General features: G+C 38.9%; 2 protein-coding genes across 3 annotated transcripts in view; one reads left to right on the top strand and one right to left on the bottom strand.

Annotated features, from left to right (window-relative positions):
- The first annotated feature begins 1021 nt into the window (after positions 1-1021).
- The window catches only part of REC114 (REC114 meiotic recombination protein), a 99207-nt gene continuing 73413 nt past the window's right edge, over positions 1022-26815 (top strand). The window contains exon 1 of one of the 2 annotated variants that reach the window (XM_032621883.1): positions 1022-1184. In XM_032621883.1, coding sequence (XP_032477774.1) covers positions 1026-1184 — 159 coding nt within the window. In that variant the 5' untranslated portion in view covers positions 1022-1025. The remainder of the gene's footprint in view (positions 1185-26815) is intronic. The other variant, XM_032621884.1, reaches the window with a different exon arrangement.
- LOC116748700 (small ubiquitin-related modifier 1-like) lies at positions 26126-26522 on the bottom strand. The gene is made up of 2 exons (XM_032621886.1): positions 26360-26522; positions 26126-26196 (listed from the first exon to the last, which is right to left on the bottom strand). Exons 1-2 carry the CDS (start codon positions 26520-26522, stop codon positions 26126-26128), a joined length of 234 nt encoding a protein of 77 aa, XP_032477777.1.

The following is a 26815-nucleotide window of genomic DNA, read 5'->3' as shown; positions in this document are numbered from 1 at the left end:
ATTAGTTTGGTTAACATAGCTTCCATCTTCCATACACAATGCTTCTGATTTGACACAAACTGGACAGATACCCAAATTCTTTGCAAGTGGGGTGGACACATGGAGAGATTGCAGAGTCCACAGTTCTACTCTGGCTGTGTAACCTTATACAAGTTACTTCTACTATCAGGACATTATTTTGCCTCCATCTATTCAACGGGGGTAAAAATCTCTGTTTTGCTTCTTTAATTTACCGCAAGGTTATTGAGAGGAGAAATGAAATAACAGGTGTAGAAGTGCTTTGTTGATTATAAATCACTCAGGCCTGTCACTGAGTTGCACCTGCTTTTGATTGAGGTACACCTTTCACTTTCACTGTCAGCAACATCCCACCCATTCTCTACCTTCTTTAAAAGAGAACTTGCCCGTCTGGGGGGAATATGTCTAGTGGGCTGCAGGATGATGAGGAAATAACCCTACTTCCTGAATGGTGGGTGGAACTGGGGCTGTGCTGCGGTGGGGTTCAGGTGAGCAGCGCCACTGTCATCTGAAAGTCTTCTGTGAGGAAGGAAAACACACTTGTCCAGACAGCCTCGAAGAGCCGGCCTAGCCCCAGCACATAGAAGTTACAGGGAGTCGGGCCAGTTTTCCCAAAGGTCTCAGAGCAGCCGGACAATGACCTGGGCTGCCTGAGGGAAGGGGAGGGCCCGAACAAAGCAAAGGCAAGACCAACTACCATTTATAAGCGTCACAGTCCCACTTCAGGATGGAAGTCACCATCCTCACTTTGTCCAGCACGACGAGAAGACGCCCAAAGCCCACAGCTACGACTTTAACCCCGAGAGCACCGCCCCCAACCCCTACTGCCCTCCAACTCTCCCTCCCCGCTCCTCCTCACCCCGCTGCCCGTTCGAGTCTCCGGGGCCTGTCCATTGGCTTCCACTCTTGGGGAGGGTGGGCCTTGGGTCACCTCGCTTCCTGATTGGTTAGTTGAGCCGATTGGCAGGCACCAGCGAGCTGCGGCTGCGCTAGCCAGGAGGCCGAACATGGCGGAGGCGGGAAAAGAGCACGCGGGTTTCGGGCTCCCGGGAGGAGGTGCGGCACAGTGGCCTCTGCAGCGGTATGCCCGCTTCATGCCCTCGGGCACTGGAGAGCCACCTGGGCCTGGCCAGGAAGCTGGCACAGCCTCTTCCCCAACATGGAAGGTGAGGCCTGAGGGCGGGAAGGGCCGGGAGGCTCTCACCCACCCCGGGGAGGGAGGGGAGGCTGTGGCCTGGTACCTGAGTGCCATGCCAAGAGCCACGGCGACTGAAGGAGAGGACTGATAGGGGCGGTTAGCCGACAGCTAACGTAGGAAATACGTATAATGATTGGAACCCAGTGCATTCTCAAAATAATTATGCAAGGGAGTGGTAAACATTCATATATTCGACAGATATTTACTGAGCGTCAGTTATGTGTTAGATTTTATTCATTGTGCTCGGGGATGTATATCAGTGAACAAGGTATAAATGATCCCTACCCTCGTTTGTTTTTAGTCTAGTGGAGGACATAGTATTTATGCAGATACTGTATAATTATGTAAACTAGTTTCACATCCCTTATGTGGAAGAGAGGGTTGAATAGTCTTTAATCAAGTTGTCTTTCTTCAGGCAGCCAAGCGTCACACAGAAGAAGGACTAAATTTGAATCCTAGCTTTGCCACTGAATTTCTGTGACCTTGGTTAAGCTACTTATTCTCTCTGTACCTTATTTACCTTATCTTAAAATAGGGATAATAATAGTATCTACTTGGTAAGATTGTTGTGAGCACTGATTAAGTTAATATATATAAATCACCTGAAACAGTGCCTCATATAAAGTTATGTAAGGGTTTACTGATATCCTTTTTTTTTCTTTTTCTGTCCTGGTGATATGTTTTAATGCCATGGGTTGCTGATCATTCAGTTCCTTTTGGTCTGGCTTGACTGTTGGATGTGGACCCTGGGGTTTTGGATTGTGCATGTGTGTATATGTTGGTGTGGTTTGGGCAGCAGCGGGTAGGAGAAAAGTAAAAGAAAGAGAACAATTATTCCAGGTAGAGGATGCACCTGGAAAACCTCAGCATGTGTAATGTGCAGACAGAAAGAGTAAGGCTGGTACTTAGAGAACAAGGAGACTGATAACGTGGAATGAGGTTGTCTGGAGAGGTAGGCAGATGCCTTGTGAACAGTGTCCTAAAACCAATAGGAAGACACTGAAGGATTTCAAGTTGGAGCATTTTCATCTTTGAAAGTTCACTCTGGTTGAAGTGTGGAGACAGAATTGGAGAGGAATATGAGTAGAGTCAGGAAGATCACACAGAATGCTTTTGCAGTGTGGCAGGCACGAGATGGTAATGACTTAGAGGGGAGGGCAGGGGTGGGAGGATGGCAGTAGAGATGGGGAGACCAGGCATGTTAAAGCTGTATTTTGGAGGCCAAAATGACAGGACTTGGAGATTGATTGGGTATAAGTGGTGAGAGTAAACAACTTTTGGGTTTCTGGCAGGATCAACTGGGTTGGGAAACACTGGAAGAGGAACAGTGAAGGAAAGATCCAAGACTTCAGTTTCAGATGTATTGGGTTTCAATGTGCTTATGCAGCATCCAAGTGGGGATATCGAATGGGTAGTTGGGTATGCTGGTCTAGACTCAGAAGAAACATCTGGGCTGGAGATGTAAATGTGTCATCAGCACGAAGGTGACATTTATAGTTATGAGATGATACGAGATTCCAGGACCAAGCCCCAAGGTAGGTCAGGAGGGGACTGACTTCCTAAAGAAGATTGGCAAGCGACAGAGAGTTGGGAGGCACCCAGGAGAAAGCAGGTCCATCAAAGCTACAAAAAGTTACTTCAAGAGGGAGAGAACAATTAACTTTGTTGAATAATGCCGCAGAGTGAAGGATAATGACGACTGAGGGGTGTCCATTGGATTTAGCAACATGAAGTTCCTTAATGGTCTTTACCAAGAAAAGTTTCAGTGGAGTGAAGGGGGTGGAAGCTAGATAGGGGTGGGCTGAAGAGTGACTAGTAGGTGAGGAAGTGTGGCCAATGTGCGTGGACACCTCTTCTGAGAGACTTGGCTGTGAATGTGAGTAGAGATGGGGCATAATGAATTGTTCACCAAATCTAGACTATTAGAGCTAAGACCATTAAAAAAGGCATTAAATACTTAGTTGTACTCTTGTGGAACATGGTAACCTGAGAAATTGTATAGGCTGCAGATGCAAAATGGGGTGAATAAAGAGTTAAATCGAAGAATGACTAATCTATAATAGGATCTTGTAAAACAAACTGGGAACGTTTGAGAACATAATTAATTTTTGAAACTGCCCAACAGGTTCCTCGATACCTTCTCTTAACACCCTTTAAACCCTTTCACCTCAGGCATCTTTGTTGGATGCATGGCCTCAGATGCAACTGGGTAACTATTAGATTCCTATATTGCAACCCAGAGGCCAGGGACATTGACCATCCTAAGGAACTGTTATTACTTTTTCCCCCTTTTCTTTGCAAAGCTCTTCATAATTGCTTATAAGGAGCGGCACTTCTCAACAGTTTTCTGATGTTTGGCATAAAGCCACAGCTACAGTGACAAGGGATGAGGTTTGGCTTTTGCAGTGCTTTTGAAAACTGAACATTTGTACCTTCCTTTGAATCTGTGCCGAACCATCCTACCTGCTGTGATCAGTTTCAGCCCAGGTCTGTCATTTGGGGAGGGAAAAACGAAAGAGAAAACAAGATTTGTTCTATTTTATGAGTTCTGTGACTATTGTGCAATAGTAGTGATAAAAGATGAGCCATCTAAAGAGCTTCACTAAGTCCCATGTGAATTTCTCATTTTAAAAATATGTGGTACCTGCAGTAAAAAAAATATGTGTTAGGTAAAGCATAAAAATATATTATTGTGGAGAATAGAGTCATTCTGGGCTTTTTTTTCCTCTAGGGGACTTTTAAGTTCAACCTTGAAATCTATTTTGAGTTTTTTCATTTTTTCCTGAAATTGTGGGGAGAATCTGATTTCCTGGTACTGTTCTATATAGTTGTTTAATTACAGAGAAGACTTTCATCACAGTGGCTACATGCTAAGGCAAAAATGTTGACTTAAGAGAAAAAATGAATAGTACAACAAGTCTAGTACTTCTAAGACTTGAAGTCCTAGTTGAGAGGTAAGGTCAAGTCTAAGACATCTTATATATAGACTATGGAATGTATATATTGATTTATTTGTCTGAGTTGAATTATTATGAAAAGTTACTATCTGTAGATAAGTTAACCACAATTTGGAAGCAAATACACTTTTTGTAATACTGTAAGAAAAAAAAGTGTGAAAAAAAATCAACAGTTTAGAACTGTGCTACTCAGATGTCAATGTGCGTGGAAATCACTTGGGGATTTTTTTTTTTTTTTTTTTTTTTTCCGGTACGCGGGCCTCTCACCGTTGTGACCTCTCCCATTGCGGAGCACAGGCTCCGGACGCGCAGGCTCAGCGGCTGTGGCTCACGGGCCCAGCCGCTCCGCGGCATGTGGGATCTTCCCAGACCGGGGCACGAACCGGCGTCCCCTGCATCGGCAGGCGGACTCTTAAGCACTGTGCCACCAGGGAAGCCCCTCACTTGGGAATATTTTTGAAAAATGCAAATTCTGACTTAGTAGGTCTGGTATGGGCAGTGAAATTCTGTAGTTCTAACCAGCTTCCAGGTGATGCTGCTGCTGTTGGTCCAAGGACCAAACTTTGCGAGGCAAGAGTGTAGAAGACCTTGAATGAAATGGGCAGCCCTATAGTAAAATTAATAAAATGAATTTGTGGAGTCATGAGGTAAGGCAATCAGATTCACAATGAATATACAAACATTTTATTAATAGGGTTAATATTTAAACCGTCTGTCATTTAAGTGGAATGAGCAAATGAAATACATCTTGAACTTGATTTTAATTCCTTACATCTGTTAGCCCAGCCTTTCTGAAAGGATTATCATAATAACAGATTGGTCCATTTTATGTATTTTATGGCTGAATGTAATTTAGTTTACTAATTTGAGAATAATTTTGAAAGGTGATGTTAATTGCAGGTTGCTTTTATTTATTTTAAAAACGTCTTTATTGGAGTATAATAGCTTTACAGTAGTGTGTTTCTGCTGTATAACAAAGTGAATCAGCTATATATGCATATATCCCCATATCTCCTCCCTCTTGCGTCTCCCTCCCACCCTCCCTATCCCACCCCTCTAGGTGGACACAGAGCACCGAGCTGATCTCCCTGTGCTATGCGGCTGCTTCCCACTAGCTATCTATTTTACGTTTGGTAGTGTATATATGTCCATGCCACTCTCTCACATTGTCCCAGCTTACCCTTCCCCATCCCCTTGTCGTCAAGTCCATTCTCAACATCTGCGTCTTTATTCCGGTCCTGCCTCTAGGTTCTTCAGAACTTTTTTTTTAGTTTCCATATATATGTGTTGGCATATGGTATTTGTTTTTCTCTTTCTGACTTATTTCACTCTGTATGACAGACTCTAGGTCCATCTACCTCACTACAAATAACTCAGTTTTGTTTCTTTTTATGGCTGAGTAATATTCCACTGTATATAGGTACCACATCTTCTTTATCCATTCATCTGTCAGTGGACACTTAGGTTGCTTCCATGTCCTGGCTATTGTAAATAGAGCTGCAGTGAACATTGTGGTCCATGACTCTTTTTGAATTATGGTTTTCTCAGGGTATATGCCCAGTAGTGGGATTGCTGGGTCGTATGGTAGTTCTATTTTTAGTTTTTTAAGGAACCTCCATACTGTTCTCCATAGTGGCTGTATCAGTTTACATTCCCACCAACAGTGCAAGAGGGTTCCCTTTTCTTCACACCCTCTCCAGCATTTATTGTTTGTAGATTTTTTGATGATGGCCATTCTGACTGGTGTGAGGTGAAATTGTAGTTTTGATTTGCATTTCTCTAATGATTAGTGATGTTGAGCATCCTTTCATGTGTTTGTTGGCAGTCTGTATATTTTCTTTGGAGAAATGTTTATTTAGGTCTTTGGCCCATTTTTGGATTGGGTTGTTTGTTTTTTTGATATTGAGCTGCATGAGATGCTTGTATATTTTGGAGATTAATCCTTTGTCAGTTGCTTAATTTGCAAATATTTTCTCCCATTCTGAGGGTTGTCTTTTCGTCTTGTTTATGGTTTCCTTTGCTGTGCAAAAGCTTTGAAGTTTCATTAGGTCCCACTTGTTTATTTTTGTTTTTATTTCCATTTCTCTAGGAGGTGGGTCAAAAAGGATCTTGCTGTGATTTATGCCATAGAGTGTTCTGCCTATGTTTTCCTCTAAGAGTTTTATAGTGTCTGGCCTTACATTTAGGTCTTTAATCCATTTTGAGTTTATTTTTGTGTATGGTGTTAGCAGGTGTTCTAATTTCATTCTTTTACATGTACCTGTCCAGTTTTCCCAGCATGACTTATTGAAGAGGCTGTCTTTTCTCCATTCTTGCCTGCTTTATCAAAGATAAGGTGAACGTTTTTTGTGCATGGGTTTATCTCTGGGCCTTCTATCCTGTTCCACTGATCTATATTTCTGTTTTTGTGCCAGTACCATATTGTCTTGATTACTGTAGCTTTGTATTATAGTCTGAAGTCAGGGAGCCTGATTCTTCCAGCTCTGTTTTTCTTCCTCAGGATTGCTTTGGCTATTCGGGATCTTTTGTGTTTCTAAACAAATTGTGAATTTTTTTGTTCTAGTTCTGTGAAAAATGCCATTGGTGGTTTAATAGGGATTGCATTGAATCTGTAGATTGCTTTGGGTAGTATAGTCATTTTCACAGTGTTGATTCTTCCAGTCCAAGAACATGGTGTGTCTCTCTATCTGTTTGTATCATCTTTAGTTTCTTTCACCAGTGTCTTATAGTTTTCTGCATACAGGTCTTCTGTCTCCTTAGGTAGGTTTATTCCTAGGTATTTTATTCTTTTTGTTGTGGTGGTAAATGGGAGTGTTTCCTTCATTTCTCTTTCAGATTTTTCATCATTAGGAAAAATGATATTTAAGAATGCAAAAGATTTCTGTGCATTGATTTTGTATCCTGCTACTTTACCAAATTCATTGATTAGCTCTAGTAGCTTTCTGGTAGCATCTTTAGGATTCTCTATGTATAGTATCATGTCATCTGCAAACAGTGACTGCTTTATTTCTTCTTTTCTTTTCCGATTTGGATTTCTTTTATTTCTTTTTATTCTCTAATTGCTGTGGCTAAAACTTCCAAAACTATGTTGAATAATAGTGGCGAGAGTGGACAACCTTGTCTTCTTCCTGACCTTGGAGGAAATGGTTTCAGTTTTTCACCATTGAGAACGATATTGGCTGTAAGTTTGTCATGTATGGCCTTTATTATGTTGAGGTAAGTTCCCTCTATGCCTACTTTCTGGAGAGTTTTTATCATAAAAGGGTGTTGAATTTTGTCGAAAGCCTTTTCTGCATCTATTAAGATGATCATGGCTTTTCTCCTTCAATTTGTTAATATGGTTTATCACATTGATTGATTTGCATATGTTGAAGAATCCTTGCATTCCTGGGATTAAACCCCCACTGGGTTTTATCCCAGGATAATTGATCATGGAGTATGATCCTTGATCATGGTGTATGATCCTTTTAATGTGCTGTTGGATCCTGTTTGCTAGTATTTTGTTGAGGATTTTTGCATCTATGTTCATCAGTGATATTGGCTTGTAGTTTTCTTGTGACATCTTTGTCTGGTTTTGGTATCAGGGTGATGGTGGCCTCGTAGAATGAGTTTGGGAGTATTCCTCCCTCCACTATATTTTGGAAGAGTTTGAGAAGGATAGGTGTTAGCTCTTCTCTAAATGTTTGATAGAATTTGCCCGTGAAGCCATCTGGTCCTGGGCTTTTGTTTGTTGGAAGATTTTTAATCACAGTCTTAATTTCAGTGCTTGTGATTGGTCTGTTTATATTTTCTGTTTCTTCCTGGTTCAGTCTCAGAAGGTTGTGCTTTTCTAAGAATTTGCCCATTTCTTCCAGGTTGTCCATTTTATTGGCATATAGTTGCTTGTAGTAATCTCTCATGATCCTTTGTGTTTCTGCAGTGTCAGTTGTTACTTCTCCTTTTCCGCTTCTAATTCTACTGATTTGAGTCTTCTACCTTTTTTTCTTGATGAGTCTGGCTAATGGTTTATCAATTTTGTTTCTCTTCTGAAAGAACCAGCTTTTAGTTTTATTGATCTTTGCTGTTGTTTTCCTTCATTTCTTTTTCACTTATTTCTGATCTGATCTTTATGATTTCTTTCCTTCTGCTAACTTTGGGGTCTTTTTGTTCTTTTTTCTCTAATTGCTTTAGGTGTAAGGTTAGGTTGTTTATTTGAGATGTTTGTTTCTTGAGGTAGGATTGTATTGCTATAAACTTCCCTCTTAGAACTGCTTTTGCTGCACTGCATAGGTTCTGTGTTGTGTTTTCATTGTCATTTGTTTCCAAGTATTTTTTGATTTTCTCTTTGAGTTCTTCAGTGATCTCTTGGTTATTTAGTAGTGTATTGTTTAGCCTCCGTGTGTTTGTATTTTTTACAGACTTTTTCATGTAATTGATATCTAGTCTCATAGCATTGTGGTCGGAAAAGATACTTGATATGATTTCAGTTTTCTTAAATTTACCAGGGCTTGATTTGTGACCCAAGATATGATCTATCCTGGAGAATGTTCCATGAGCACTGAGAAGAAAGTATAATTTGCTGTTTTGGGATGGAATGTCCTATAAATATCAGTTAAGTCCATCTTGTTTAATGTATCATTTAAAGCTTGTGTTTCCTTATTTATTTTCATTTTGGATGATCTGTCCATTGGTGAAAGTGGGGTGTTAAAATCCCCTACTATTATTGTGTTACTGTCAGTTCCCCCTTTTATGGCATTTGCCTTATGTATTGAGGTGCTCCTTTGTTGGGTGCATAAATATTTACAATTGTAATATCTTTTTCTTGGATTGATCCCTTGATCATTATGTAGTGTCCTCCTTTGTCTCTTGTAGTAGTGTTTAATTTAAAGTCTATTTTGTCTGATATGAGAATTGCTACTCCAGCTTTCTTTTGATTTCCATTTGCATGGAATATCTTTTTCCATCCTCTCCCTTTCAGTCTGTATGTGTCCCTAGGTCTGAAGTGGGTCTCTTGTAGACAGCATATATATGGGTCTTGTTTTTGTATCCATTCAGCCAGTCTATGTCTTTTGGTTGGAGCATTTAATCCATTTACATTTAAGGTAGTTATTGATATGTATGTTCCTATTACCATTTTCTTAATTGTTTTGGGTTTGTTATTGTAAGTCTTTTCCTTGTCTTGTGTTTCCTGCCTAGAGAAGTTCCTTTAGCATTTGTTGTAGAGCTGGTTTGGTGGTGCTGAATTCTCTTAGCTCTTGTTTGTCTGTAAAGGTTTTAATTTCTCTGTTTAATCTGAATGAGATCCTTGCTGGGTAGAGTAATATTGGCTTGCAGAGTTTCTGCTGAAAGATCAGTTGTTATCCTTATGGGAATTCCCTTGTATGTTAATTGTTGCTTTTCCCTTGTTGCTTTTAATATTTTTTCTTTGTATTTAATTTTTGATAGTTTGATTAATATGTGTCTTGACGTGTTTCTCCTTGGATTTATCCTGTATGGGACTCTGTGCGCTTTCTGGACGTGATTGACTATTTCCTTACCCATTTTAGGGAAGTTTTCAGCTATAATCTCTTCAAATATTTTCTGAGTCCCTTTTTTTCTCTTCTTCTGGGACCCCTATAATTCGAATGTTGGTGTGTTTAATGTTGTCCCAGAGGTCTCTGAGATTGTCCTCAATTCTTTTCATTCTTTTTTCTTTATTCTGCTCTATGGTAGTTATTTCCACTATTTTATCTTCCAGGTCACTTATCCGTTCTTCTGCCTCAGTTATTCTGCTACTGATTCCTTCTAGAGAATTTTTAATTTCATTTATTGTGTTGTTCATCATTAGTTTGTTTGCTCTTTGGTTCTTCTAGGTCCTTGTTAAACGTTTCTTGTATTTTCTCCATTCTATTTCCAAGATTTTGGATCATCTTTACTATCATTACTCTGAATTCTTTTTCAGGTAGACTGCCTATTTACTCTTCATTTGTTTGGTCTGGTGGGTTTTTACCTTGCTCCTTCATCTGCTGTGTGTTTCTCATTTTGCTTAACTTACTGTGTTTGGGGTCCCCTTTTTGCAGGCTGAAGGTTCGTAGTTCCCGTTGTTTTTGTTGTCTGCTCCCAGTGTGTAAGGTTGGTTCAGTGGGTTGTGTAGGCTTCCTGGTGGAGGGGACTGGTGCCTGTGTTCTGGTCAATGAGTCTGGATCTTGCCTTTCTGGTGGACAGGACCACGTCCGGTGGTGTGTTTTGGGGTGTCTGTGAACTTATTATGATTTTAGGCAGCCTCTCTGCTAATGGGTAGGTTTGTGTTCCTGTCTTGCTAGTTTTTTGACATAGGTTGTCCAGCACTGTAGCTTGCTGGTTATTGAGTGGAGCTGGGTCTTAGCATTGAGATGGAGATCTCTCAGAGAGCTTTTGCCGTTTTATATTACGTGGGGCTGGGAGGTCTCTGGTGGACCAATGTCCTGAACTCGGTTCTCCCACCTGAGAGGCTGAGGCCTGACACCCGGGCAGAGCACCAAGACCATGTCAGCCACATGGCTCAGAAGAAAAGGGAGAAAAAGAAAGAGAGAGAGAGAGAGAGAGAGAATAAAATAAAGTTATTAAAATAGAAAAAAATCATTAAAAATAGAAAAGCGATAAAAAGAAAGAGAAAGAAGAGAGCAACCAAACCAAAAAACAAATCCACGAATGATAAAAGTGCTAAAAACTATACTAAAACAAAAGCAAAAAACGGACAGTCAGAACCCTAGGACAAATGGCAAAAGCAAAGCTATACAGACAAAATCACACAAAGAAACATACACACTCACAAAAAGAGAAAAGAAAAAAATATATATATGTAAAAACAATTAAAAAAGGAAGAGAGAAACCAAATCAATAAACAAATCTACCAATGATAATAAGCTCTAGATACTAAACTAACATAAAACCAGAAACAAGTTAGATGCAGAAAGCAAACCCCAAGTCTACAGTTGCTCCCAAAGTCCACCACCTCAATGTTGGGATGATTCGTTGTCTGTTGACGTATTTCAGAGATGCAGGGTACATCAAGTTGATTGTGGAGAATTAATGCGCTGCTCCTGAGGCTGCTGGGAGAAATTTCCCTTTCTCTTCTTGTTCACAGAGCTCCTGGGGTTTAGCTTTGGATTTAGCCCCGCCTCTGCATGTAGATCGCCTGACGGCATCTTTTGGGAAGTGTGAGGTCTTCTGCCAGTGTTCAGTAGGTGTTCTGTAGGAGTTGTTCCACATGTAGATGTATTTTTGATGTATTTGTGGGGAGGAAGGTGATCTCCCCGTCTTACTCCTCCGCCATCTTGAAGGCACCCGCGCAGATTGCTTTTCAATTAAAGTTTTACCACATTTTCCAGATTCCAAGGATTTCTCACACATGCCCTAATTGGTTGAACCTGACAACTTCTTATTTTTTCCTTTCAAAGGGAAAAAAATCCTTTAATTTTTATAGAAGGAACTTAAAATAATTGCCCTACTTAGAAATTAAGAAATACAAAATGAAGTTTGTACTTGAACTGTTAAATGCAGATTCAACATAAGATATACTTTGGGTCCTCTTAACAGTGTCCTTTTTTTCTTTATATTCCTTGTGCCTGCATATTACTTAGCATATGATAGGTGCTCAGTAAATGTCTGTGTGTGGTAACTTTTCTTATGATAGTGTGCTAATTATGATGTGATAGCTACTATTTATTGTTTACTTCAGGATATTTCTTATAGCAGCCCTATGAAGTAAATATTATTATCCCCTTTTATAGATAAGGGAACTAAAACTCAGAGAGGTTCGGTGGCTTGCCCAGGAACACAGATAAGTTAAGAGAGAATTCAGACCCTGTTTTTCATGCCTCTAAAGCTTGTTCCTTTAACCCCTATGCTGTTTGTCTTAGAAGTGTTAATATTTCATTTGGGGAATAGCAGTTCAGTTATGTAGATGAGGACTTTTGAGATTAACACACAGGGTGAAAATGATAAAAATGATTGTAGGGTTTTTTTTAAGGAAAATTTAAGATTCAGTAAAAGCCCAAGAAAATTATTTTTGAAAATAGTGAAGTAGTAGTTCTTCTTTGCATACCTGGTAATTTTTGATTGGATGCCTGATATGAATTTTACCCTGTTGGGTGCAGGATATTTTTGGATTCCTATAAATATTCTTGAGCTTTTTGCTGGGATAAGTTATTTGGAAACAGTTTAATCCTTTCAGGTCTTGCTTGAGCTTTGTCAGGTGAGAGCAGAGCAGCATTTGATCTAGGGATCATTTTTTTCCCACTCCTGAGGCAAAATTCTTCAGCATATGTACTCTACCCAGTGTCCTTAAATTATGAGGTTTCTCACTCTGGCTGATAAGAACAGACCCTATTCCCTGCCCTGTGTAAGTGCTCAGGATTGTTCCTTTAAGTCCTTTCAGGTGGTTTTTTGCCCAGCCTCTGGTCATTTGCTCACACATGTGTGTATGCTGAAGATTTGAGGAGGGATCTCTCTTGGTACAGCTCTCTCTTCTCCGGTATTCTGGCTTGCAAACTCTAGCCACTCTGACCTACCTGGACTTGGCATCTCTCTCCCCTCTACTCAGGGACCGCACACCAGGTTCTGTGCTCCTTCTTCTTGTACTTTGGCCTGGAAACTTTCCCCAAGAAGTAACTAGGGCAACAGTAAGGCTCATCTCCTTTGTTTCTTGTTATTTCTCAGGAATCATGTCCTTTATTACTTGATATCCAGTGTCTTGAAAATGTTGTTTCCTCTAATTTGTCCAGTTTTTAGCTGTTTCAGGCAGGAAGGCAAGTTTGGTCCCTATTACATTATGTTGGCCAAAAGTGGAAGTCCATAGTGGGTCATTTAATCCTGTCCCATTTTGTCATTTTCCACTTCATTTCATCAATTCAACAAAAATTATTAAATTATCTCTTTGGTACTTGGCATTTAGTTAGGCACTGGAGAAGCTATGGAACTGTTCTTGTGTTTCATCACAATCAAAATATTGGGGCACTTGAGCACAGGATTACAAAAATATGTAGGGTCTGATCACTAGAGTGGTGTTTCTCAAAGTGTAGTAGGCAGACTACTTTCCACAGTCCCTTGGGGGGTGCTTGTTGAAGCTGCAGATTCATGGTTCTTGTGCTAGACCTACTGAATCAGAATCTCTGAGGGTAACTGTCTAGGTGATTCTTATGTACTGCAATCTGTCTTCATGCCCCAATTCTGAAGGAAAGGTAGGGAGAGGGAACAATTGCCAAAGTAATACTGATACTATTTAATAATTTATGAAGTATTTTCATAAACCTCTTCACACTAATTCTCACATTTTTTTTTTTTTTTTTTTTTTTTTTGCTGTACGCGAGCCTCACTATTGTGGCCTCTGCCGTTGCGGAGCACAGGCTCCGGACGCGCAGGCTCAGCGGCCATGGCTCACAGGCCCAGCCGCTCCGTGGCATGTGGGATCTTCCCGGACCGGGGCACGAACCCGTGTCCCCTACATCGGCAGGCAAACTCTCAACCACTGCGCCACCAGGGAAGCCTCCTAATTCTCACATTTAATAGCTCTATTTAGATCTAATTACCATTTTATATACAAGAAACTTATGCCTGGCTAGGTTAAACAGCTTGCCAAAGGTTTACATAGGAGTGGAAGAACTGATTCTAAAAGTCTTGTCTTCCTCAAGCCATTCTGCTGTACACTGCTGCTACTGACAGTGGTATCTTCTCTTATGAAGAGGTACAGGTGTCAAGAGTTACTATTCTTTCATGCAGCTTGCTTTTTTAAAGAGTTAACAGGTTATGTTGCTTTGTTGATTAGGATTAAGATTGGCTCTGAGTAATAGAAAATGCAAAATAATAGTGGATTAAATAAGATGCAAGTTTATTATTCACATAACAGTACAGGGCTGGTATGACACTCCACAGTGTCAGGAAATGAGGATCCTTCTATTTTGTTCCTCTGCCATGCACGGCCGTGGTCTCATAGTCCAAGATAGAACTGATATTCTAGACAGCCTGGTGGAGGAAAGGATGAAGAAGTAGACAAAAGATTCACACCTGCTGTCCCCTAAGGAAGTTTCTGGTAAGTTGCCACATGACACCTCCTCCTGTAGTCAGAACTTAGAGCTGTGGTCATCTTAACTGTGTGGACAGCTGGCATATGTAGTCTGAATTCCACGAGATCATGTGTCCAGCTAAAAATCACGGGTTCTATTACCATATAAGAAAGAAAATGTTTATTGGAGAACAAGAGAACAAGTCTCTTCTGAATCCTGAGACTGCTAAGAAATGAAGGCTTATTCCTGGGGGCCCTGGTTGGAATTCAAAAGGCATTTCTAATAGCAACAAACAAAAAAACTTATTTAGTACATAGTTACTATATGTCAGTACCTAGAATGGTGATTAGCAGATATCCCCCAAATATTTATTGAATGAATGAATCAAGGTCAGGTATTCTGGTTAAGTATCTGATTTTGCATTATGTCATTTAATCTTTCTGATGACCCCATAACATAGTTATTACTATTTTTATTTTTAAGTATACTTCTAAGTTGCAAAACAAGGATTTGATCCTAAATCCATCTGATTCCAGATAATGTCTTTTTTAAAGTAGTAGTCATTGGTGTTGTTCACCAGATATACTAAGATTGCATATCCCTGGCCTCTTTGAAGTTGTGTGTCATGTGACTGGTTTTGGCCAGTGAAATGTGAGCAGAAATGACCTATGTCATGGACAGGAGCTTTAGGAGCCAGTGTATGATTCATTGTCATCTTTCTCTTTGCTACAGTGTTGCAGGTATCTGCCGCTCTGTCAGCTTAGGTCCTATTGTGAGAAAGATGGGCAGTGTGAGGTAAGTGGGAAGACAGGTAGAAGGAGGATGCATAGGTAGTGTGAGTGAGAAATAAAACCTTTGCTTTGGGGGGTTGTTAATTTCTACAGCATAGTCTAGCCTACACCTGACTGATACAGAAATAATTTTTATAATTGTTGTTATGTTTAATTGAATTATATGTCACATACAGTGACATATTGTAGATTGCTTAGGCTTTTGAGGAAGAACCTTCTAACAGATGTTCTAACATTTTTTTTCCTATGACAAAATTTTTTTTCCAAAGCACCAGATTATAAATACATATTTCCAACTCTTTTCTCCTTCAGTAAACAAAAGGTTCATTTTATCGTGTAACAGACATAGTTTTCATAGAGGCTATGCCTTGTTTGCATACCATGATTTAAGGCAGAATTTCTCTAGACAAATAATAGTGAAGTTTTTGTTTTCACTTTAGTTGTTGAAGGAGTCTAAGAACTTATAGTTTAAAATGAGGCCTGAGAAAATTAAAATTCATTCATGTTTAAGATTGTTCCCTGCCTACTGTGTGCTGGACACTATTCAGGGCTCTGTTTAGAGATGATTAAGGCCTCACCATTGGAAGATCTAGCCAATTAAGCTCAAGTACCTGCTCATTTGGAATTTAGGGTGCTTTTCACCTAAAAAATGACAGCATGCCATCCAAGAAATAAATTAGAGTGTTTCTTGAACTCAGATTTAGAAATACAGTTTGGATATTGGAACTGTTACGGGTGTAAGTGAACCTTGTTTGTGAATAAATAGAAGAGAGTGACTGTGAAGGTAGCAAGGCAGGTGGCAGGTGTAAGAGTTGCAGTGACCTAGGGTAGGTGTGCCAATGGGAGGTACCACTTTCTGGTATACTTGGTGATTTTCATAGGATTTATTAGTTTGGGAGATTTTTAAACGTATTGGAGAAATGTCTTAGGACTGTGTTTTATAGAAAGAACAATAACCAGAGGGGCCTTGATTGGTAATCAGGGCATAAAGAACTTATTCCTTTGTTGTATGGGAGGTATTTTGAGTAAATATATTTTGCTTATGGCTACTAATCAAGGTGATCAAGTTAACTCCAATAGCTAGGTTTAAAAGGATTAGATAATTTCACGATTATTAATCTTATTTGGATATATGTGGTAAAAGAAGAGGAATCACATCTCATGCTCTGATGCATGAGATGATATTTTTAGATTCTAAAGAAAGAACAGATTCCCCAGGTATATATAATTACTTTTTTTTTTCGCTTTGGGTGTTATGCTCTTATAATTGTGTTTATTATTATTGTTACTGTTAACACTTTGCATTTCTGTGAAACATCAAAAGCAAAATACTGAATTTTACAGTTTGGTAGTGGGTATGTAGCAGGGCCACTTATATTAGCATAATATGTCCTACAAGTTCGTCGAAATAATTTATGAAGCTCTTTAGCTACCAGGAGTAAGTGAGGAGGCAGCTAATAGCCTACTTAACAATTTTGCACATTTTTCATATTTTATGATGAATAAGTCAGCAATTTGGGCCAATATATAGAGCGCTGACACTTTCTGAGGTGTCTTAAAAGCAGGAAAAAATTCAAGTACATAATTTGTCATATCTGACAAGTAACACTATTTTAGCCTTTCATGTAGGTATAAGTTACTTTAAGGTAAATACATTTGAAATACTTTTCTATATTTTCATGTATTTCTTTTAACCTTTTTCCTAATTAATTTTAGATTAGTCCTATAGTACATACAGTCTTGCACAAATACATGAATATAAAATAGAAGGCTCTCTGACCATTTAACCAGTGTATAAGCTGTGCCTGTATAAGCTTGTGATAGGCAGGCTCTGTATCTCAGTGTGTGCTACTGTGTTGATGGCAAAATACTACAATAGCCAGAGCTCAGGTTGATGTAAATCTTTCCCCAGTTTTATTGAGGTATAATTAATATTTGACATTGTATAAGTTTAAAACGTACAACATAATGATTTGATAAATGTATATATTGCAAAATGCCACAATAAGTTTAGTTAACCATCCGTCACCTCACATAGTTACAAATTTTTTCCCCTTGTGATAACTTTTAAAATCTACTGTCAGCAACTTTCAAATATACAATACAATATTGTTAGCTATAGTCATGATGTTGTACATTACATCTCCAGAGCTTGTTTATCATTATAACTGGAAGTTTGTACCTTTTGACCACCTCCACCCATTTTGCCCACCCCGCCTCTGTTTTCCACCAATCTGTCCTGTTGCTATGAATTTGATTTTTCTTTAATTCCACATATGAGTGAGATCATCCAGTATTTGTTTTTCTCTGACTTATTTCACTTAGTATAATGCCCTCAGGGTTCATTCATGTTGTCACAAATGGCAAGATTTCCTTTTTTTTTTTTTAATGGCCCAATAATATTCCATTGTGTGTGTGTGTGTGTGTGTGTGTATACATACCATATTTTCTTTATCCATTCATCTGTTGATGGACACTTAGATTATTTCCCTGTCTTGGCTATTGTAAATAATGCTGCGGTGAACATGGGGGTACAGGTATCTCTTTGAAATAGTGATTTTATTTCCTTATGATGTATATACCCAGAAGTGGAATTGCTGGGCCATATGGTAGTTCTACTTTTAACTCTTTTTTAGGAAACTCAATACGGTTTTCCGTAGTGGCTGTACCAGTTTACATTCCACCAGCAGTGCACAAGGGTTCCCTTTTCTTTACATCCTTACCAGCACTTGTTACCTCTTGTCTTTTTGATAATAGCCATTCTGACAAATGTGAGACAATATCTCATTGTGGTTTAGATTTGTATTTCTCTGATGATTAGTGATGTTGAGCACCATTTCATGTACCTCTTGGCCATTTGAACATGTTCTTTAGAAATATGTCTTTTTGGGCTTCCCTGGTGGCGCGGTGGTTGGGAGTCCACCTGCTGATGCGGGGGGCGAGGGTTCGTGCCCCGGTCCGGGAGGATCCCACATGCCGTGGAGCGGCTGGGCCCGTGAGCCATGGCCGATGAGCCTGCGTGTCCGGAGCCTGTGCTCCGCAGCAGGAGAGGCCACAGCAGTGAGAGGCCCACGTACCGCAAAAAAAAAGAAGAAATATGTCTTTTTAGGTCCTTTGCCCATTTTTAAATTGGATTATTTGGTTTTTGCTGTTGATTTGTATGAGTTCCTTATATTTTTTGAATATTAACCCCATATAAGATAGGTGGTTTGCAAATATTTTTATCCACTCCATAGCTTTTCATTTTGTTGAACATTTCCTTTGATGTGCAGAAGCTTGTTGGTTTTTTTTTTTTTTTTTTTTTTTTTTTTTTTTTGCGGTAAATGGACCTCTCACTGTTGTGGCCTCTCCCGTTGCGGAGCACAGGCTCCGGACGCTCAGGCTCAGCGGCCATGGCTCACGGGCCCAGCCGCTCCGCGGCATGTGGGATCTTCCCGGACTGGCGCACGAACCTGTGTCCCCTGCATCGGCAGGCGGACTCTCAACCACTGCGCCACCAGGGAAGCCCAGCTTGTTGGTTTGATGTAGTCTGCTTGTTTATTTTTGCTTTTGTTGCTTGTGCTTTAGGTGTTATATCCAAAAAAAAAAATCATTGCTGAGACCATTGTCAGGGAGCTTTTTCCCTTTGTTTTCTTCTAGAAGTTTTATGGTATCAGGTCTTACATTTAAGTCTTTAATTCATTTTGAGTTAAATTTGTGAGTGATGTAAGATAGGGATCTAGTTTCATTCTTTTGCATGTGAATATCCAATTTTCCCAGTACCATTTATTGAAGAGACTGTCTCTTCTCCATTGAATATTCTTGGCTCCCTTGTCAAATATTAGTTGATTTGTATATACATGGGTTTATTTCTGGGTTCTCTATTCTGTTCCATTGGTTTATGTGTCTATTCTTTTGCCAGTACCATAATACTGTTTTGATGACTTAAATCTTAAGCAACATTTAGGTTAGCAACTAGAAAGAAGATATGAACGTGGTATATGTTCTGACACCTTAAAATAATCTTTTTCTTTGAAGACTTTGTCTTTAAAAATAACTTTTTTGAGTTTTTTATATTGTGCTGTGAACATTCCAGTAAAATACTAAATTATCACCCATTAAATATATTTCCCAAGAGCCAGAAATAGGTAATTTTTTTCTCAGCTTCTTGGATTATATTAGGCATTATGATGTTCGGAATTTCTCAGAAGAGTTAGGATATTTCATTGTAGCATCCTTTGTAGTAAGCTGAATGCTTTTTTTACCCTTCTACTTAGTCAACAGAAAAGCCTTATGTAAAACTTTTTGATTGTGCTTGAATTTCTATATAATAAAGGTAGACGGAACATACGGTAAACCCACATATACATATCAGCAGCTTCAACAATTACCAACTCATGGCCAGTCTGGCTTCGTTGCTACCCTGTCCATGTCCATCATGTTATTTATGTATTTTTTTTTTTGCGGTATGCGGGCCTCTCACTGTTGTGGCCTCTCCCGTCGCGGAGCACAAGCTCTGGACGCGCAGGCTCAGCGGCCATGGCTCACAGGCCCAGCCGCTCCGCGGCATGTGGGATCTTCCTGGACCGGGGCATGAACCCGTGTCCCCTGCATCGGCAGGTGGACTCTCAACCACTGCGCCACCAGGGAAGCCCCTGTCATGTTATTTTGAAGCAAATCACAGCCATCATACCATTTCATCAGCTATTTCAGTTGGTATCTCTAAAAGATAAGAACTTAAAAAAACAATCGTAACATCATTTTCACCCTAAAAATATAATGGTTCCTTAATATCATTAAATAGTCAGTGCTCAAATTTCTAATAGTCTCATAAGTTTCATAATTCTTTTAAACAGGACCATACGTGGATGATTGATTAGTATTTCTTTTATTCTTTAAGGTTTCTTCTATGTGATCCACCTCTCTTCCTTCCTTGCAGTTTATTCGCTGAAGAAACCGAGTTCTGAAGAATTTCTTACAGTATGATTTTGCTGACTGCATCTCTGTGGTGATCCTTTGTCCTCTGTATTTCTTGTGAATTGATAACTGAATCTACAGCCTTGATCAAGTTCAGGTTGAGTTTTTTGTTTTTGTTTTTGGGGTTTTTTGGCCAGACTGCTTAGTAGGTGGTTTAGTCTTCTTCCCATTGGAAGTGTGTAATGCCTACTTATCTCTCCGGGGAGTTGCCGCTATTGAAGCACAATGCCTAGAGCCATTAATTAATTAGGAGTTGCAAAAATGTTGATATTCTAATTTTATCATTTTTCTTAACTTATTATCTGGAATATAAAATATTTTATATTCTTTACAAAAGTAAAGAAATATTTCCTCATATCCACTAGAGTTTACCTGGAGGTCAGTTTGTATAGGAGAGGTAAGATAAATGCTTGATTCTTTGCCTTCATTTACTAAAAAAAAAAATATGAGTTTGTTCTCCAGAATCTTCTGGTGTTGGAGAGTGACTTTTTTTTAAGACTTTTAAGATCTTTATTCTTTAAATTTAGAAATTTTATCAGGGTGTCTCTAGTTGTTGATTACCCCCTCCCCCCATCAAAGCCTGGAACTCGAACCTTTCCATCTTCTGTCTCATATCTCTGCAGTTGTGGAATAGTTGTTCTGCTATCTGTTTAATCATTGCCTTTGCTCTGTTTCTCCCCTTCCACTTTAGCTCCTGTTAACATTCGTTCTCCTGGGGCTGAGTCTTTGCTCCACATTATCTTGTACACATGATTTCTACTTTGTAGTTATGCTCTGTGTTTCTGAATATTTCTCCTACATGATCTTTCAGACCATTAATTTGGTCTCCAGTTCTTCAGTTAAGCTATTGAATTTTTATATGTTTTTAGCTCCAAGTCTCCTTAAGTGTTCTTAATAATAATTATTATTGGGACTTCCTTGGTGGTCCAGTGGTAAAGAATCTGCCTTCCAACACAGGGGACGCAGGTTCCATCCCTGGTTGGGGAGCTAAGATCCCACATGCCGCGAGGCAACTAAGCCCACGTGCCACAACTACTTAGCTCGCGTGCCTCAACGAGAGAGCCCGCGTGCCACAAACTACAGAGCCCACATGTCCTGGAGCCTGTGCGCCACAACTAGAGAGAGAAAACTCGCATGCCACAACTGGAGAGAAGCTGGCGCACCGCAACTGGAGAGAAACACCTACAGACCACACCATAACGAGAAAGATCCCACGTGCCTCAACAGAGATCCCGTGTGCCGCAACTAGAGAGAAACACCTACAGACCACACCATAACGAGAAAGATCCCACGTGCCTCAACAGAGATCCCGTGTGCTGCAACTAAGACCCGACGCAGCCAAAAAAAAATAAGGAAAATAAATAAATATTTAAAAAGAACTAAAATAATAACAATTATTATTTTTTGGCTCAAGCTGATGTTGATCTCCTCTGGCAGCTTTGTTCTGCTAGGAGCCACCTGTTCTGGGTTTTCTGTTTGTTCTTTATTGCTTTAGCCTATTTGGTATGTTGTCGTTTTCCTTTATCTAACTTATGCGTCTTCTTACTTTTGGGGCTCAAGTCCAACATACCTTAAGTGTTAAGTGTTGGGAGGTGCATGAGTCTCAGCCTTCTAGGTCTTCTGTAGAAGAGTAGAAAGGACTCAGCTAAGTAAGTTTCCCAGCTCCAGTATGACTCCTTAGAGGCTGGGAGACCAGTAGGAATTTCAGAATACACAGGCTGGTCTTCTTGGGGTTGGGGGGATGGCCAATTTCTAAGGGTTAGGCTCTCTCCCAAGAACTGGGGCATTCCTGCCTTTGCCCTAGGGCTACTTGCTTAGGCTAGGGCCTCCATTCTCATCCAGGGGGAAAACTCAGCTCTTTTCATCTGGATCCTGAGACTCAACCCACCCTTCTGGCCCACTTGGATGCTGATTTTAATAACTGCTCAAGGAAAGGTAATTGGTATTTGGATTGGATTTAGGAAGGGAAGACTGCAGGGATGCAATCAAATTACATTTTTTCTTGAACCTCTTGGAAGTCTTAAATTAGACATTTTCAAACTGAGCATACCATAAAGATCTTTTAGATGAAATATTGCAACAAATATATGAAAAATAGTAACTGTGGAATTCCCAGATACCTGGTATCCTTCCCATGCGATACCTAGTAACCTTCCCATGCCATCAAGTCTTTGCTCAAGCCTCACCTCAGTGACGCCCATGCTGACCACCCTATTATATTTTAACATTCATGCCCTGTCTTTACACTCCCATTCCCCTTACCCTGCTTTGTTTTTTCCCTAGCTCCTAGCGCTTTCTTATATACTAGATAATTTACTTATTATGTTCAGTAATGTGCCTAGAACATATGAAACCCAAAATGGATAATTTTTAACACTTTCCTCCCCTAAATGATGAAATTATTTTCATAAAAATTTCATAAATGAAATTATTTATTATGCAGACAGTGAAATTTATTGAGATTCATTATTATAAGTATGGCAGTAAGATAAATAAGAAAAAGGAAATGCACGCTATAGTATAAGGCAGGAAAAAAAGTACAAATGTTTAGCCAGTCTTTTATATCTAGGTAAATGTCTGAACTTTGCTTCTTTGGTTAGAGGCTGATATTTTATGTAATTGATTTCTCTTTAATAAGTGATTTTAAAAAATAGTACTGAAAATCTCCAAATACACAATCTAGGCAACTAATGATAAAATTGCTGATATGTTTTATTCTCTTTTTTGCTATTTAGTTTGGAAACATTTAACAGTTTAAAAGAATAATATTTTAATATTAAAGGTATTATTCAAATTTAGTAACATATTTTGAGTGTGAACTAAAATTTGCATTTGCCAAACAAAAATGTTCCATCCCGTTGCTTGCACTTTCGTTGTTTTAAAATTTTAAGCACAAATATAAATGCCGAAAAGAAGGTCCCATAAAATGACAGCATTGTAATTCGCGTTCTGTTTCTTGGTATTTACAGTCCCTGTGCTATCATTGTTTATTTTGAATCTATGGTTTAAATGCAGAAGAGTGTCATACCACAGGGTTGAAGTGAAGTGCATCCCAAGAAAGGGTTTGAGACAACAACTTTGCATTAGGCAAGCTTGAAGTATGTCAAAGCCTTATGAGCTTCTCTTGAAACAGACGTATGTGGTTAAGTCTGCGTGTATGTGGGCCAGCTTTATAACTGGGAGTTTTCCAAATGAATGTCTATGTAGAAAACAACGTTTATTAAAGAATAAATAAAAATCTGATAATTTGAAACTTACATGTGTATTATTTAAACTCAGCAGTAACTGTAGCAATTGTTTAGAACTTAGATCAACAAAAGATTTTTTTCAGGGAGGGGTATTTCATCAGTGACATTGATTAGAGTTGCCAGCTCCTGGTAGTAATAAAAAGCAGCTGCTTTTTAGTCAGTTTGACTATTGTTTATAAATTCTCAACAAAGCATTGCCTGTACCAGGGTTGACTGCTCCCACCATTTCACCCTTAGTGTGCCACTAATTATATTTATTGTTTACTGTTTTCTGTACCCTTGCCCTGCATCCCATCCCACATTAGCTCCATGAGAGCAGCTAATGTTTTGTTCAGTGATGTGTCCCATCTAAGAAAATGCTTGGCATCTGTTAGGTGCTCAGTAAATATTTGTTGAATGAGCAAATGAATCAGTGAAGCTCATGGTTAGGGACATTCCCTTCTATGTTTTTTTTTCTTTCCCTAACATTTAGAAGAGAGATCAGTACGTAGTGAGTACTTTGTTAATGTTAAATGACTTAAATGCTCAGTATAGGGTCTCTTTTCATGAATTTCCACATGAATTTTAGAATCAGCTTGTTAATTTCTACAAAAGAATTTAGAATTTTTGATTATTACTGCTGTAACAAATTGCCACAAACTTAGTGGTTTACGAAAACCCAAACTTAGTTTGTTTACGCTTTGCACACAGTTCTGGAGGTCAGAAGTCTAAAATAGGTCTTCTGAGGCTAAAATGAAGGTGTCAGCAGGGCTGCATTCCTTCTGGAGGCTTTAGGGGAGAATCCGTTTCTTGCCTGTTCCAGCTTCTAGAGGCTGCCTGAATTCCTTGCCTTGTACCACCCTTCCATCTTCAAAGCCAGCAGTCACATTTCCTTCTCTGACTCTGACTCTTCTGCCTCCTTCTTTCCCCTGTAGGGACCCTTTGGATTCCATTGGAACCATCTAGATAATCCAGCTCTCCTAGTCTCAAGATCCTTAACTTAATCACATCTGCAAAGTCCCCTTTGCCATGTAAGATAAGATATTCATATGTTCCAGGGATAAGGACAGGAACCTTTGGGTGGGGATTATTATTCTGCCTACCTCAGCATCTTAACAATATTAAATCTTCTATCCATGAACAAAGTATAACTCCATATATTTACTATGTATTAAATTTCTGTCAGTTTTCAGTGTGCAGATCTTTCACTTCTTTTGTCATATTTATCTCTAAATATTTCATATTTTTCATGCTATTATAAATTTTGATGTTTCTAAAATTCCAAATTCCAGTTGTTCTTTACTAGTTTGTATAAATTTAGTTTTCATTTATTGATCTTGTATCCTGCAATCTTTCTAAAATTCATTTATTAGTTCTAGGGAAATAAATTGGATTTTCTATATAAATGATTGTGTTGTCTGTGAATTAAGACAGTTTTTCTTCTACCTTTCCAGTCTGGAAAGGAAAGGCTTTTTACTTCTTTTTCTTGCCTAATTATAGTGTTTAGAACCTCCAGTACAGTGTGGAATAGAAGTGGTGATATTCTTGTCTTATTCCTTATCTTAGAAAGCTTTCAGTCTTTCACTATTAAATATGATGTTAACTATAGTTTTTTCATAGATGCCCTTCATCAGCTTGAAGTTCCTTCAATTCCTGGTTTGCTGATTTTTTTTTTTCACTCATGAATGGATGTTGAATTTTGTCAAATGTCTTCTATATATTCTTTCATCTAGTGAGGTGATCCTATGATTTTTCTCTTTTAGTTTGTTGACATGGTGAATTACATTCAGTTCAAAGTACTTCCTGATTTGTCTCTTAATTTCTTATTTACCCATGGGTTGTTGAGAAGTACATGATTTAGTTTCAAAATGTTTGGAGACTTTTTCAGAGATACTTCTGTTATTGATTTCTAATTTAATTTGTGCTCAGAGAACATACTTTAAAATTTACTAACACTTGTCTTATGGCCCAGAATTTGGTCTCTCTCAGTAAGTGCTCTGTGTACACTTGAGAAGAATATATATTTTGCTGATATTGAGTGGACTGTTGTATAAATGTCAGTCAGGTCATGTTGGTTGATAGTGTTGTTCACGTCTACTATATGCTTGCTGATTTTCTGTGTTTATCAATTATTGAGGGAGGGGTGTTGAAATCTGACTATAATTGTGGATTTGTCTGTTTTTCCTTACAGTGCTATCAGTTATTGCTTCATGTATTTTTTATGGTTTTTACAAATATTTTGTTTATTTTAATGAAGCTGGTACTGACGATGTCCATTTAAAACCTATATCCCAGGCCAAAAAGTACAAATAAAGTCAAAAGGAGCAGTGTTCTGTTGTATACACTTCTGCATGAATAACGTTAACTGCTAAGGAAAATTAGAACTTTTCTGGGATCTTCTGACAAGGTTTGTCCTTCATCTTAAAATGCTTTCTCTTCAGTGCAGCCATCTTTGGAGCTAGTCATTTATTCTCACCACCTTTGTCATCTTGACTCCAATCTGATATTCCTCTTCTTTTGGTCCAGACCCTCAGATTTTAAAAGTAGCTTCAAGTTAAGGAAAGGTCATTTTTCCACAGTTCAGTTCTCTGAAAAACTTCCATCTCCCACTGAAAGTCATAGTCCCAAGAGTGAAGCAGTCACATGCTAAAACTTCAAGGCCAGCTGGAAAGTCATTATGATTACTTGCATTAGTCGATCTTATCACAAGCCTGAAAGTGGACAGTCCTGGAAGGCGGCCTCTCTGTGCACATATGTAATTTTTAAAAAGGAGGTGGCAATATGAAGGGGGCTGAGGTTTGATCACCAAAACTCAGCACGGTGAAACAAACAATAATGAATAATAGACACTAGAATGCAAATTACCAGATGTTTTAAAGAGATGCCAGTTTTCAATTCTGTTTTGAACATCATGTTACAAAAGAACTATTTTTAAAAATAAAGGATTAGGGAAAATTAAAAAAAATAAAAAGAATATCTAAACTGTTGAATGACCCCCTGTTTGTTCCTGATAAACTTCAATCACATCTTCTCCCTCTATTCCCAGTTCTTTTTTTTTTTCTTTTTTATTTTTTAACATCTTTATTGGGGTATAATTGCTTTACAATGGTGTGTTAGTTTCTGCCCCATAACCAGTTCTTTTGGAGTATGATTATCAGTAATTCTCTGAGAATTTCAAAGAGAAACCTGAGTGAATTCATGGGAACTTCGTGTCTTTGACAGTATGATTCTTTGAGTTTCTTGAGATGTGTTGTCGTTTTCACTTTGAAGTAAATCTCATTGCTCTCCTGTCCTGTGACTTTGAGTTTAATATATTCTCCTTCCTTCTTATCCCCCAAATCCTCAGTTGAAGGTTTTGCCTCCTGGTCAGACATGGTGACGGTGGCTTCCCCCGGGGTCTCTGCACAGCAGCGGCCTTGGGTAGGCAGAACCTTGCCTGCTTCATGTATTTTTCAGCTCTTATTGGGGGCGTGAATGTTTAGGATAATTACGTCTCTTGATTAACGCCTTGTCATTATGAAATGACCTTCTTTATACCTTTTGGTAGTCTTGCCTAAAATTAATAGCTATTCCAGCTTTCTTTGACTAGTATTAGCATGGTATATATTTTTCTCACCCTTTTGTTTTCACCTCTTCATATTTGTATGTTTATATATAGTTGTGCCTT

Source organism: Phocoena sinus, chromosome 2 (assembly GCF_008692025.1).
Source record: "Phocoena sinus isolate mPhoSin1 chromosome 2, mPhoSin1.pri, whole genome shotgun sequence".
Taxonomy (NCBI): Eukaryota; Metazoa; Chordata; class Mammalia; order Artiodactyla; family Phocoenidae; genus Phocoena; species Phocoena sinus.
The sequence above is the reverse complement of the archived record's forward strand: the minus strand, read 5'-3'. Positions and strand labels throughout refer to the sequence as shown.